Below are 14,821 nucleotides of genomic sequence, written 5' to 3' on the forward strand. Positions count from 1 at the left end.
TGCCGAAATTTATGTACCTGTCTAATTTTGTTATGATGCATATTGCAGATTTTCTGTTAATCCAACAAACTTAATGTCACTGCTGAAATACTACTGTTTCCATAAAGCATGTCATATATTAAAAGGAAGTTGCTACTTTGAAAGATTAGCCAATCAAACAAAAATCCAAGAATTAAGAGGGGTTCCCAAACTTTTTCATATGACGATCAATCAATAGATCGATATATTCCTCCTATTACTTAGGAGCAGGCAACTTGCATACAAATTTGTACTGGCTCACCAAAATTGGAAACAGAAGATAGGAAAACATTGTCTGGTCTGATGAGTCACAATTTCTGCTGCAACATTCAGATGATAGGGTCAGAATTTGGTGTCAACGGCATGAAAACATAAATCTGTCCTGCCTTGTATTAACGCTTCAAGCCGTTGGTCATTGTGTAATGATGTGGGGGATTTTTTCTTGGTATACTTTGGCCAATCCCTGAGGAATGTTTCCAACACCTTGTTGGCTCTATGCCATGAAGAACTATGGCAGTTCTAAAAGCAAAAAGGGGCCCAAACCAGTACTAGCAAGGAGTACCTAATAAAGTGGCCGGTGAGTGTTTATGATACAAATACACACACACCTCAAAAAATTAAGGGGACACTTAATCATCACAGTTTAACATCAGGTCTATTAAGCTTCAGGGATATCAATCTGTCCAGTTAGGCTGCAAAACCTTTGGCGCTAATGAAAGTGACAAAAAAATGGTTTACAGGTGGTGGCCACAGACCCTTGTCCTTCCTAACTGATTTGTCTCCAGTTTTGCGTTTTGCTAGTGTTCATGCCACGACTGGTAGCTTGAGGCAGAACCAGCAGCAAATTCAGTTTGCGCAGTAGTCCAGCTCCTCCAAGATAATATCCATACGTGCCATTGCAAGAAGGTTTGCTGCATCTCCCAGTACAGTCAAGACCTTTGAGGTTATACCAGGAGATGGGGTTGTTACAGGATGAGAGCTGGACAGGACTGTAACAGGGCATTAACCCAGAAACAGGACTGGGTTGAGGAGGAACAGGTGGAGCACTGCCAGAGTCCTACAAAATAACCTCCAGCTGGCTACTGGTGTGCATGTCTGACTAAACTGTCATATCCTTGGAGGATCATACAGACCTCCACATGCTAGTCAACAGTACCCTGAATGCTGTCAGGTACCAGGATGAAATCCTGAAATCCAACGTCAGATCTTATGCTGGTACAATGCCTAGCCTCATGTGGTTTGAGTTTGTAGGCAGTTCCTGGATGACAAAGACATTGATGCCATTGACTGGCCCACACGTTCCCCAGATCTGAAATCAGTTAAGAACCTCTGGGATGTTATGTATCAGTGCATGCAATGTCGCCAAGTGGCTCCACAGACTGTCCTGGAGCTCACTGATGCCCTCATGCAGGTCTGGGATTGGTTCCCCCCGGCCTATCATCAGTAGCGTGACCAGACATTGTTGGGAGTGCATACAGACACGTGGGGGCTATACACACTATTAAATTATATTATGATTTTCCGTGAGGAAATTCATTCAAGTTGGCTAAGCTTCGGATTTCAATTTTTGACTTTGATGTTCAGTGTGATGCTGAATTCAGCCCTCAATGGATTGCTGATTTTGACTTCCATTGACTGTTGCTACATCACTTTGTTCTCAATGAATTACACAGAATTACTCAGTAAAGATTATCCACTTGAATATTTCATTCATTGAAATCTGATGTGTGATTTAAGTGTTCCCTTAATTGTTTTGAGCAGTATATAAATACATACATACATAAATAAATAAAAAGAAAAAACAGCCACAAGACAGCACAATGGAAGCAAATGACAAACAGCCAACATACAGCTCCCAGAAAATTAAGTGTTTAATACAAAGAAAAATATATCTCCTAGATTTTTATTATAAAGGCCGATTTGGACTTCCCTTGCTGCCCATTTTTCAAAATGACATGGAACTCCTAGATAATGAATGTAACCACTTAAATGTGGTAGCTACTCGGAGATCTTTAAAGCTGTCGCCACTCACATTTAGATGGGCTGATAATAATGCAATTAAAAAGCACTTAGCAGTCCAGCTTATCGTCTTGCATTGGCCCTGCTTTGTTTCAGTTTAACAAGGATTTTAAGGGGATCTACTTTATTAAAATAATTACCAGTCCATGTAAAAATTCAACAGATCACAGGGTTAGCAAGAAGCCAATAAAACAACATTCAAATAATGAATAGTCCAATTATCCTCTCCTACAACAACTTACCTACATTAACATGAAATATGTAAATGCTGAATGACACAACACCGTTTCAGTCTTAAGACTGAAAAAGTATTTTAATAAAGGGTATAACAAAGAATATTCTTAAATACTTCCAATTCATTTTGATTTACTATAAGCTTCAAAAAATCTGTCTGTTTTTCTGTAAGTGTTTAGTCATTATATGAACAGTAATATACAAATGCTTCATTATGCATGCGTTCATTTTTTATTGATGCTTCTCTTTACCAAATTTCAAAAACTCTTGATCCAAAAGGTGAATGATTTTAATATTCAACTGCACAACTGTCAACATGCCTCATTACTCAGTGCAATTTTATCCATCTGTATGCAACATTTAGAGATAGCTCAAGAATTTCAGGTATTTTAAAATGTACGTAGTTCACATTTTAACATATCAGAAACTGTTTTTCAGTGATCTCAAAGTATGTTCATTTACATTTCTAGATATTTGCAGTATATTTTGCGCATTTCAAAATTTCTCAAATCGACTATGCATGCATTTTAAGATATTTGAAATTCATTTTCAGCTATCTCAAAATTACTTCCTGTAACGTTTCAGATATCTCAGAAGGACTACAGACTTATTTTAAAATGTCTTGAACTGCATTCATCATGATATAATGAAATATATAGAAGACATTTTGAAATAGATTCATTTCCTGCTATCTGTAATTCGTTTTAATATATTTTAAAATGCATTTGCAGATTTTAAGATCTCTGTATGTTAATTTAGCTTACTATACATCTAAGGATCTATTCATACTACAGTAAATGACTGTTACAAAAACGTCAAAAATACAGCCCATAGTGCGACCACTGTAATGAACTCCAAAATATAACAAGACACTGAAGCATTATACAGTATGACGGTCATTCTGTGCATTTCCAAATAACAGGCTTGTTTCATATTAGCTCAAACAAATGATTGTTTTACACATTTTATCCAATAACACATGTGCCCCATAATTTGGAAAATGGGCGATTCAGAGAAATTTTTTTTAAATATTATGCAATAAATAAAAAAGTCCATCAGCTCCCAATATCCATAATACCACACTACACCACTGACATTGTTTAAAATGACAACGGAGGGTCTATATTAATGTGACCATACATATCATTAGCAAATGTATGGTTCCGTTTATTTTGACTCTTCTTTGTCATTTTACAAACACACACACACAATTAGAAAACACAAATACATACAAAATGTGTGTCCAAAAAAAATTTGTCGTAACAGCAGTTGTGTGTGGCGTAGGAAACATTTTTACTTGCATCTGATGGTACTGAGTAGTACAACATATTTAGTAAGTTGGGTTTTTCTGTCACATGAAGATGGCATTGTGTACAATTAAATTTAAAAAAAGCTTAAATCCTCCAAAATTATGTAATGGGATATAATTTCAAATAAAAATTGTGAGTGTGCTCCCCTCAACTTTCTTGTATACTAAAATAATGCAGAAGGTCGTCAGAACCACTTCCAGTTGCACAATATTTCTCAAATATCCTATGTATCTTTCTCATCATAACTAACTGATAATATTGATACACAATAATTTCTCTCTATTTATAATCAAACTTTACATTAAAATGATACTTTTGCACTTAGGGAGGTGGAAAATGGTTCTGGAAGTTTTTCATGATTGCATATTCATTACCTAGATTGCATGCCAAGTAAAAAGAGTTATAGTCACCCAAAAACATAGAAGTGTTACTATTATATAATATTTGTTGCAATAAATTGCTATTGGTAAAAATGCATTTAGCTACATTATAATGACGGCAGAAATAAAAAGAAAAAAATCATAAAATTAAATGTATTACCAGGAACACAATGGGGACGTAGCAGCTTATTCTTCCCATTCCGTCTTTATATTTACATGGCATTTTCACTGTTTACACATTATTGTTAAACTGATGATGTATCAATTAAAATAAAATTCATAATAATTATTGAAAGAATATGCTTTATATTGAATACAGTTTTTAATATCGTGTACATATTTATATTTCCAAGATACAAAAAATTTGGATGGTTGTTTAAATAAAATACAACTTCTGGTTGAGTAATTTTTCTCAAATTTCATATCTTTTTATCATTAATATCACCATAGTTTACTTGAAAATTCACTAAAGTATTCAGTTAAAGTACCACTTAGGATTGCCAGAAGTGGCCAAAAGTTGATAAGATATCTTATGTTGATATAAAGCAGGTGTACAAAATCTTATTGACCTACCGTAGGTCACAACACTTTTGAGTAATCACGTTTACACACAGACAGACATAATTTCAAAAATTGTATTTTCGGACACGGGAAGGTCTACATCATCAAGATTCATCAAAATCTTGAGGACAAATTTTTTCATGATTCCTAAACTTTCACTATAATATGTACACAAGAAAGGAAAAAAAAAAAAAAGCCCTCTATCAAAATGTGATTAAGATAATCATTTTAAAAGGATATGCCTGTAGAAGTCATCCCTCAAGACTTTAATACCATCTAATTATTCATTCCTATCCAAATGATACCAGGTTCTCTACCAGAATCTGCTTCACCATGATATTTAGGAGTCTTTGGAAACATCTGTATCTGACTTACATTTCAGTTGCTCTTTCTATGTACAACGTCATGCAACACATGGAGGGACGAGCAGTGGCAGGAGACTGTTTATTTGGGCTCCTAATGTAACTAACACTGAACTAAATAGCACTACATGATACCCTAAATGTGTTCCATGATTTAACTAGTAAGTTGCTTTGACTATTTAAATGTTTCACTAGTGCGTGAAGGCAGAGGTAAGACATTGAGTTCGATATGCATCAGTCCTTCATAAGCTATGTCCATCCATCCATCCATTTCCTAACCCGCTGAATCCGAATACAGGGTCACGGGGGTCTGCCGGAGCCAATCCCAGCCAACACGGGGCACAAGGCAGGAACCAATCCTGGGCAGGGTGCCAACCTACCGCAGGACACACACAAACACACCCACACACCAAGCACACACTAGGGCCAATTTAGAATCGCCAATCCACCTAACCTGCATGTCTTTGGATTGTGGGAGGAAACCGGAGTGCCCGGAGGAAACCCACGCAGACATGGGGAGAACATGCAAACTCCACGCAGGGAGGACCCGGGAAGCGAACCCGGATCTCCTAACTGCGAGGCAGCAGCGCTACCGTGCCGCCCATAAGCTATGTTTCTATAATAATAAATAGCACAAGGGTAGGGGTGTGTGTGTGTATATATATATATATATATTATTATATATATCACACATGTATATGCTGTGATGGACTTACACCCCAACTAGGCTTGCTTCTTCACTGTTACCTTGGAAAGACTCTGGTCCTGCGTAATTCTGGACTGAAGTGAGAGAACTTCAAAAAAACTGCAGATTTTTAAAAAATCATTTTATGCAAAGGAATAAATAAATAAAGCTGCACATTATTAGCTAGTATATTTTTATAAACATTGAGAAACTCTCTTTTTGTGTAATTACTTGCTCTGTTGTAGAAGTCCAAGTCCAAATCCAAATTAATACAAAAATAATTATCATCATTACAGTGAGAAGAGCTTTACCTGAGAAGGGGGTACTTTACAATCGCAAATACATGAATCATTGCTAACATGTGAAACATTACTGAGCAACCTTTCTGCCTGTTTATCTTTGTTACTGAATATCCTATAATATGAACTGGTAAATAATATGGCAACATGAGTCTACGCTTCAGTTTACAACATTTTGTTTTAAGAAATAAATACAATGTTACTTAATCATTCTGAAACAAGCTTAACCCAAATAAGGGTTGCAGGGGGCCATAGCATTTGACACAAGGCAGGAAACAGACCAGGACATGGCACCCCATTATTGCAAAGCCCACTTATGAAATAAGTGATCAATAAACTAACCTGAATTTGTTTGACAGTTTAGGTGGAAAACCAGAGCACTAGAAGTAAAAAAACATGCAGAAATGGGTAGAATGTGTAAACTGCACTCAGCTGGCAACCAAGCATAGGATTCTAACCCTGGATATTGGATCCATGAAGCAGCAGTTTCTAAAAAGTTCTAAGCCCAACTGTTTTCACTGTGTGCTCCAGAAAACTGAGAAATTAAAAATCTGGCATATACACTGCAGTACAGTATGCATCTGTCCACTTACCTTCATGCCCTTTTAATGTTGTGATCACAGAATAATTACTCTGGTCAAGTTTTAGTAAAGTGATTTGTCCAGAGTAGTCTCCAACAAAGGCATGCTTTGTATCATAATCATATCTGAATACATCAACCATTAAGGAAATTTTTTTATTCCATTTTATGTACCTAATATCTTGCAATAAATACATAACCAGTCACTTGCAGTAAAATACATAATTTATAAAAAAAAAATGTAGAAAATAAAAAATGTCAACAAAAGAAAGAAATTATGATCTAGAAAGAGTTCCTTTCTTATTACTCTGTTCGCTTTTATCAATAACACATCTACATGCCAAGGAGACATCATTACAAAACAAAACTAATGCCACCATGTGTCAATTATATTTATAAAGAACATGGCAACTGTAAAATATGCCACATGGGAAGTTATGTATTTTAATACATTCTTGTTTATCATGGCACCAAAGAGCTGGTTGGACATAAAAGTAAGAATTTCACTGTGCTCTGCACAAGGTGCTCTGTTACAGTGGTGGAAATGACTAACCACATTCTCGTAACAGTCAACAAGACCTGTGAAACAATAACACGTTGTGCAAAACTCGCTACTCCAATCAAAACAAGAAATAAATACTGCAAAACTGCATAATCCACTCAAACAATAACACAGCATTACAACAGTAACATGTCTAAGTATTCACTGGACATTCACAAGCAAAACACTAAGCACACATCTCACTGAGGCAGAGCAAAAACCAGGACAAGTTTTACAGCATAATTCTTTTTCATACATTTGTTGTAATCCACCATAAATATCACTGACATACACACAGATGTTTCAACCAAATGAAATGCAAAAAAAAAAAAAAAAAAAAAAGAGGACGCTTATTCACAGAAATGAAATATTACTTTATTGGGCATTATATAGTTACAATCAAGCTCTAACACAGACCTGATCACGAGGAAGAAATCAACCATATGTATAGTGGGTCTGGAAAGTATTCACAGCGCCTTATTCCTAAATGGATTAAATTCATTTTTTTCCTCAGAATTCTACACAAAACACCCATAATGACAACGTGAAAAATGTTTACTTGAGATTTTTGCAAATTTATTAAAAATAAAAACATTGAGAAAGCACATGTACATAAGTATTCACAGCCTTTGCTATGAAGCTCAAAATTGAGCTCAGGTGCATCCTGTTTCCCCTGATCATCCTTGAGATGTTTCTGAAGCTTAATTGGAGTCCACCTGTGGTAAATTCAGTTGATAAGACATGATTTGGAAAGGCACACACCTGTCTATATAAGGTCCCACAGTTGACAGTTCATGTCAGAGCACAAACCAAGCGTGAAGTCAAAGGAATTGTCTGTAGACCTCTGAGACAGGATTGTCTCGAGGCACAAATCTGGGGAAGATTGCAGAAAAATTTATTCTGCTTTGAAGGTCCCAATGAGCACAGTGGCCTCCAGCATCCGTAAGTGGCAGAAGTTCGAAACCACCAGGACTCTTCCTAGAGCTGGCCAGCCATCTAAACTGAGCGATTGGGGGAGAAGGGCCTTAGTCAGAGAGGTTACCAAGAACCCAATGGTCACTCTGTCAGAGCTCCTGAGGTCCCCTGTGGAGAGAGGAGAACCTTCCAGAAGGACAACCATCTCTGCAGCAATCCACCAATCAGGCCTGTATGGTAGAGTGGCCAGACGGAAGCCACTCCTTAGTAAAAGGCACATGGCAGGCCACCTGGAGTTTGCCAAAAGGCACCTGAAGGACTCTCAGACCATGAGAAACAAAATTCTCTGGTCTGATGAGACAAAGATTGAACTCTTTGGTGTGAATGCCAGGCGTCACGTTTGGAGGAAGGCAGGCACCACTCATCACCAGGCTACTACCATCCCTACAGTAAAGCATGGTGGTGGCAGCATCATGCTGTGGGGATGTTTTTCAGCAGCAGGAACTGGGAGACTAGTCAGGATAAAGGGAAAGATGACTGCAGCAATGTACAGAGACATCCTGGATGAAAACCTGCTCCAGAGCACTCTTGACCTCAGACTGGGGCGACGGTTAATCTTTCAGCAGGACAACAACCCTAAGCACACAGCCAAAATATCAAAGGAGTGGCTTCAGGACAACTCTGTGAATTTCCTTGAGTGGCCCAGCCAGAGCCCAGACTTGAATCAGTTTGAACCTTTCTGGAGAGATCTTAAAATGGCTGTGCATCGACGCTTCCCTTCCAACCTGATGGAGCTTGAGAGGTGCTGCAAACAGGAATGGGCGAAACTGGCCAAGGATAGCTGTGCCAAGCTTGTGGCATCATATTCAAAAAGACTTGAGGCTGTAATTGCTGCCAATGGTGCATCGACAAAGTATTGAGCAAAGGCTGTGAATACTTATGTACATGTGATTTCTCAGTGTTTTTATTTAATAAATTTGCAAAAACCTCGAGTAAACTTTTTTCACGTCATTATGGGGTGTTCTGTGTAGAATTCTGAGGGAAAAAAAAGAATTTACCGTAATCCATTTTAGAATAAGGCTGTAACATAACAAAATGTGGAAAAAGTGATGCGCTGTGAATACTTTCCGGATGCACTGTAACTCATACAGTTAGGGTGCTTTTTCATGGGGAAGTAGGTTTGCCCTTTGCTTGAGAATCGGAATCAAAATCATCTCCTCAGCCTGATCAATCATGTCCTGGATATTGGGCCTCACATAAAATATTTTACTTAGCAATGCAACATTGAAAATAATTGCCGAGCAGTTCTGATCTAGCCCTGGCAGTCAGGTTCTGCAATTGTCTGAACAAGCCTCAGTCATAGCTGTTGTAGAAGATGGTGGTCATGAAGCTTCCATCTTCAGGAAGAAAAAAATTCCTGAATAGGATTGAGAAATGGCAAATATGGAGTAAGGAATTCAATGGACATGCATGTATGAGCCCAAAACCACTCCTCCTATCAATGCACAAGAGTGATGAAATGGGAAATTAACCCATATGACTACATTATGTATGACATTGACCCTAGCTTCCTGTCTCCCTTCAACTTGTTAAAGTCTGTAAGTCTCATCAAGGAAAGAACAGAGTTTTGCAGAGTTCTATGGTCCAACTGTTGCAATGTATACTACAGGACCATTGTCTAATATGGCTGAACAAAGAGTAATATGCGATCCTCTTTGTCCTGATGTCTGTACTGTTGCTCTGTAGCCTATTAAATTTCTCCCACAATTCCTGGTCTTGGCCAGATTGAAACCAGTTTCATCCATATAACAAAATTTGTATGGTACAGCACTTGATTTGTTTCATGATGATGTTATGGCATTTTAAGACCCGATCAATGGTGGATATGCTGACAGTATCAATGTACAGTAGGACCTCGGTTGAACCAAAGCAACTTCCCCCATAGGACTGTATGTAAATACAATTAATCCGTTCCAGACTATATGAACAGTATGTAAATATATATATATTTTTTAAAGTTTTTAAGCACAAATATAGTTAATTAAACCATTTCCCCTCACATCAAGCTCAATTATTCTGTGCATTGTTGAGACTGTGCAACATACCATGTGCTATATTTGCAAATGTGCACATGTACAGTTGTGCTTGAAAGTTTGCGAACCCTTTAGAATTTTCTATATTTCTGCATAAATATGACCTAAAACATCATCAGATTTTCACTCAAGTCCTAAAAGTAGATAAAGAGAAACCAGTTAAACAAATGAGACAAAAATGTTATACTTGGTTATTTATTTATTGAGGAAAATGGTCAAATATTACAGATTTGTGAGTGGCAAAAGTATGTGAACCTCTAGGATTAGCAGTTAGTTTGAAGTTAAAATTAGAGACAGGTGTTTTCAATCAAGGGGATGACAAATCAGGTGTGAGTGGACACCCTGTGTTATTTAAAGAACAGGGATCTATCAAAGTCTTCTCCTCACAACACGTTTGTGGAAGTGTATCATGGCACGAACAAAGGAGATTTCTGAGGACCTCAGAAAAAGAGTTGTTGATGCTCATCAGGCTGGAAAAGGCTACAAAACCATCTCTAAAGAGTTTGGACCACCAATCAACAGTCAAACAGATTGTGTACAAATGGAGGAAATTCAAGACCTTTGTTACCCTCCCCAGGAGTGGTCGACCAACAAAGATCACTCCAAGAGCATGCTGTGTAATAGTCGGCGAGGTCACAAAGGACCCCAGGGTAACTTCTAAGCAACTGAAGGCCTCTCTCACATTGGCTAATGTTCATGTTCATGAGTCCACCATCAGGAGAACACTGAACAACAATGGTGTGCATGGCAGGGTTGCAAGGAGAAAGCCACTGCTCTCCAAAAACATTGCTGCTCGTCTGCAGTTTGCTAAAGATCACGTAGAAGACAAACCAGAAGGCTATTGGAAGAATGTTTTGTGGACGGATGAGACCAAAACAGAGCTTTTTGCTTTAAATGAAAAGCGTTACGTTTGAAGAAAGGAAAACACTGCATTCCAGCATAAGAACCTTATCCCATCTGTGAAACATGGTGGTGGTAGTATCATGGTTTGGGCCTGTTTTGCTGCATCTGGGCCAGGATGGCTTGCCTTCATTGATGGAACAATGAATTCTGAATTATATCAGAGAATTCTAAAGGAAAATGTCAGGACATCTGTCCATGAACTGAATCTCAAAAGAAGGTGGGTCATGCAGCAAGACAACGACCCTAAGCACACAAGTCGTTCTACCAAAGAATGGTTAAAGAAGAATAAAGTTAATGTTTTGGAATGGCCAAATCAAAGTCTTGACCTTAATTCAATCGAAATGTTATGGAAGGACCTGAAGCGAGCAGTTAATGTGAGGAAACCTACCAACATCCCAGAGTTGAAGCTGTTCTGTACGGAGGAATGGGCTAAAATTCCTTCAAGCCAATGTGCAGGAATGATCAAAAGTTACCGGAAACATTTAGTTGCAGTTACTGCTGCAAAAGGGGGGTCACACCAGATACTGAAAGCAAAGGTTCACATACTTTGCCACTCACAAATATGTAATATTCGATCATTTTCCTTAATAAATAAATGACCAAGTATAATATTTTTGTCTCATTTGTTTAACTGGTTTCTCTTTATCTACTTTTAGGACTTGAGTGAAAATCTGATGATGTTTTAGGTCATATTTTTGCAGAAATATAGAAAATTCTAAAGGGTTCACAAACTTTCAAGCACAACTGTATGATTGGGTGCCTTACCAATTCTCCCTCCGGATCTCTCCCTCCCTCCAAATAACCGATGCCACACATGGATGTGGAACATTTGGCTGCACCCTCAAACCACCCTCATGCAGAGAGAGGTCATGATTTAAAATCACATGGTCTACAACAGGTTCTCTGATTTGATCAGAGACAACTGCCCTATGTCACACTCTTAGGCCACAAGTACTCCTCTTCCTCTTTGTCCCCTTCATTCTCTCTTTTGTGGAGTCATGGTTGTTGGCCTTGTTCAATCTTACATAAACAAACCACACCACTGTAGCCTATATTGATTGGTTTGGAGACAGATTCACAACAAGTGTTCTATCAATTGCAAGACTAGGCCAATTTGAGTCAGTTTTTTGGAGAAGATCCTTAAGCAGCGTAGGCTATTTTATTCTGATTTGCTTAAACCAAGATTTTCAGGTGATTTTGGTGTTATCAAATGATCACTGTGTCTAGAGATTTCCAAAAAGTACATTAGCACTGGGGACTGATGTACATAAAATTAAAAATAGTTCACTGTTGTGCAAAATGTTTGTGGTTTTTTACATATGTCTTTAGAATGGACAATAATTTGGACTACCTCTCACAGCACATGCTGAGAATCACGGTCAACAACCACGTCTATAAAATATTTTTGTGAAAAACAAACTTTTCTGCACAGTATTAATAATAATAATTCTTTGCATTTATATAGCGCTTTTCTCACTACTCAACTTCGTAAACTTCAAATAGCCTTAAACTGGAAGTAACTGCAAAATCTGAACAACTTTTAAAAAAAAATTTGAGAACATTTAAAGTTCTACCATATTTATTTGAAACAATCCCCAACCCCAACAAAAGGGCACTTTTACACTCATTTGGGCAAAAATGATTACAATGTATATAATTATATTCAGTATACCAAAAATTCCCATGAAATGATTTTTTGTTTAAACCCAACAGATGCGGCAATGTGCTCAGCACATGATCCCAACCTGCCTACTTCAATGTAGCATTTTAGGACGGTAATAAAAGTGTTAAACTGGAAAAAGCAACGGATTGATCCAATAACGACATACACACATCACAATTACACAGAGATGGGCACTCACATACACAAGAATACATCATGCAACAGTTACTAATCAATACAAGTGAAGGCACCATTCCTGACTCCTGAATAAACATAAAACCAGTATCTAAAAAGCCTTAAATCCCATGAATCAATGCAGCAGTAAGGGAAGCCGAGTTCTTCCTCAACTCAGTATTAGACTAGTGATGTCACCAGTTCACTCTTTTCTGGCGATTTATACAAATCCAACTGCAACGTTTCATACCAGGATTTTTTCCAAAGCTCCCACATGAAAAAGTGCTTTCCACAATTAGAAGATACAAAAATTGTTTCACTTTAGGCAGATAGCATTTTTCAGTTAGCATATTCTAAAACAGAAAATAATATCTTAAAATACAACATTGTACCTTTTCCCCTTTAGATAAAGGATACTGTAATGTAGAGGCCCATGATGTGAAGTAATGACGTCCTAACATGGTGCCACTTCTCGTACACATCCAACTGACGGTCTTGTCATGGCCAGTACTGATGACCCACTCAGACACCAGAGAGAAAACAATTGCAGACACTCTATTTTGGTGTGCTATAAAAGAACAGTAATTAGATTTTTGCTTTCTGTTATAATCAAATAGAACATAATTAAATATTATTTTGAAAATATATTTATCATACTACTATATTGTACATTAAATTATCACAAGTGACTTCTTTTAACAGAAGGAATTCCTATTTCACATTCCAAAGTTATGCCAACTATTACTATTAAATAATGTATTCAGACTTTCAACATAATGTAGAGAGAATGCACATAATCACAGTGAGATTCATGGTAAATTTGTGTGTGAATGAAATTCGAGTGTATTTTAAATATTTCTTTCAATCAAGAAAGAGCTAGCACAATTATGCAGTCAATCTGACATTTTCTAAACCACATTAACCACACCACATCTTTAGGAAGCCAGGAAATAACGCAAGAAACTAACTCCCCCTGATGAGGCAATCAGTCAATCACAGGTTTCCCAAGCACATGAAAAGTGGCTAATCAAACTCACATTTGCCTGAACTGTGCGATAAATCATGAGTCCTCTGAAACAAGGAAAATGCATAAACTACCCAAGCAAGCCTTCCCATCTGTAAATGAACCAAGGTCTAAGTGCTATGGGGTGGCAAAGCTAAAGAGATTTTGCAATACTGTGTTCATGTTTTTTGTGCAAGTTTAAGGTAAAGTGTATGGAGCTGGTTCTGCCTTCTGTTCAATAGTGGCAGACTGAACCCTGTGTCTCTGTGTCTCCTGTATTGGAACAAAGGAAGAAAAGGAAAATGGATGGATGCTTATTTCACTTCATCACTTATTAATGCCAAGTGATTATAACATTGCAACATCTTTAGAAAAGCTTACGCAACATTGTTTTTTTTAGTTTCAGTATAAATTATAACACACATACATATCTTCTTATATAATACGTTACTGTGGCTGTTCGTTTGTCTATCCAGGATTTTTAATCACCTGTAACTAGCAAACCATTTCGCCTATTGACTTGAAATTTGGTACACATATACTACGTGATGTCTACTATCCACTTTCAGGGTGATGATTTTTATTACTCTTTTTATTTTTAATTTTATTTTATTGTAGAATCAACTCTCGGCAGCACTCAGCAGGGCGGCCATGCGGCGCATGCGTATGGGCACCATTCTCATTCCCTACCACATTCGTTAATAATTCTTAAGGCAGATTGAAGACTTAAGTGCCAGCTTAAGTAACAAATTAAAGAAAATGTACTAAGTAATTGCAACACAAAAACTAACTTAATCAGTTTTAATGCGAAAAGATGCCGACGAAGGAAGTGAAGCTGGTCGCTAGGGTGGAGAAAAGAAGAGCTGCTCAGGAAGCAGCAAGCGCATCAACCTTTGAGCAAACGAATGCTAAACAGAGACAGCGAAAGAGAATGAAAACTAGGAATGCTTAAGTCAAGTGTATTCACTGCACATTATTGTGCAGTACGCCGTTACTGGTGTATTAATAATCTACATGCCATAAATCAATAAAATAAATTAGGTTTTCCCATTAAAAAAAAAAAAATTACATTTGCCAGACT

The 14,821-nt window shown here is 37.4% G+C and overlaps 1 protein-coding gene across 1 annotated transcript in view; it reads right to left on the reverse strand.

Annotated features, from left to right (window-relative positions):
• Window positions 1–14,821, reverse strand: part of wdfy1 (WD repeat and FYVE domain containing 1) — a 65,465-nt gene that overhangs the window by 23,094 nt on the left and 27,550 nt on the right. Inside the window, exons 5-6 of the mRNA XM_039756055.1 lie at window positions 13,155–13,305; window positions 6,462–6,574 (exon numbers count right to left, since the gene is read on the reverse strand). Of these exons, the coding sequence (XP_039611989.1) occupies window positions 6,462–6,574; window positions 13,155–13,305 (264 nt within the window). The remainder of the gene's footprint in view (window positions 1–6,461; window positions 6,575–13,154; window positions 13,306–14,821) is intronic.

This window comes from Polypterus senegalus, chromosome 1 (assembly GCF_016835505.1).
Source record: "Polypterus senegalus isolate Bchr_013 chromosome 1, ASM1683550v1, whole genome shotgun sequence".
Taxonomy (NCBI): domain Eukaryota; kingdom Metazoa; phylum Chordata; class Cladistia; order Polypteriformes; family Polypteridae; genus Polypterus; species Polypterus senegalus.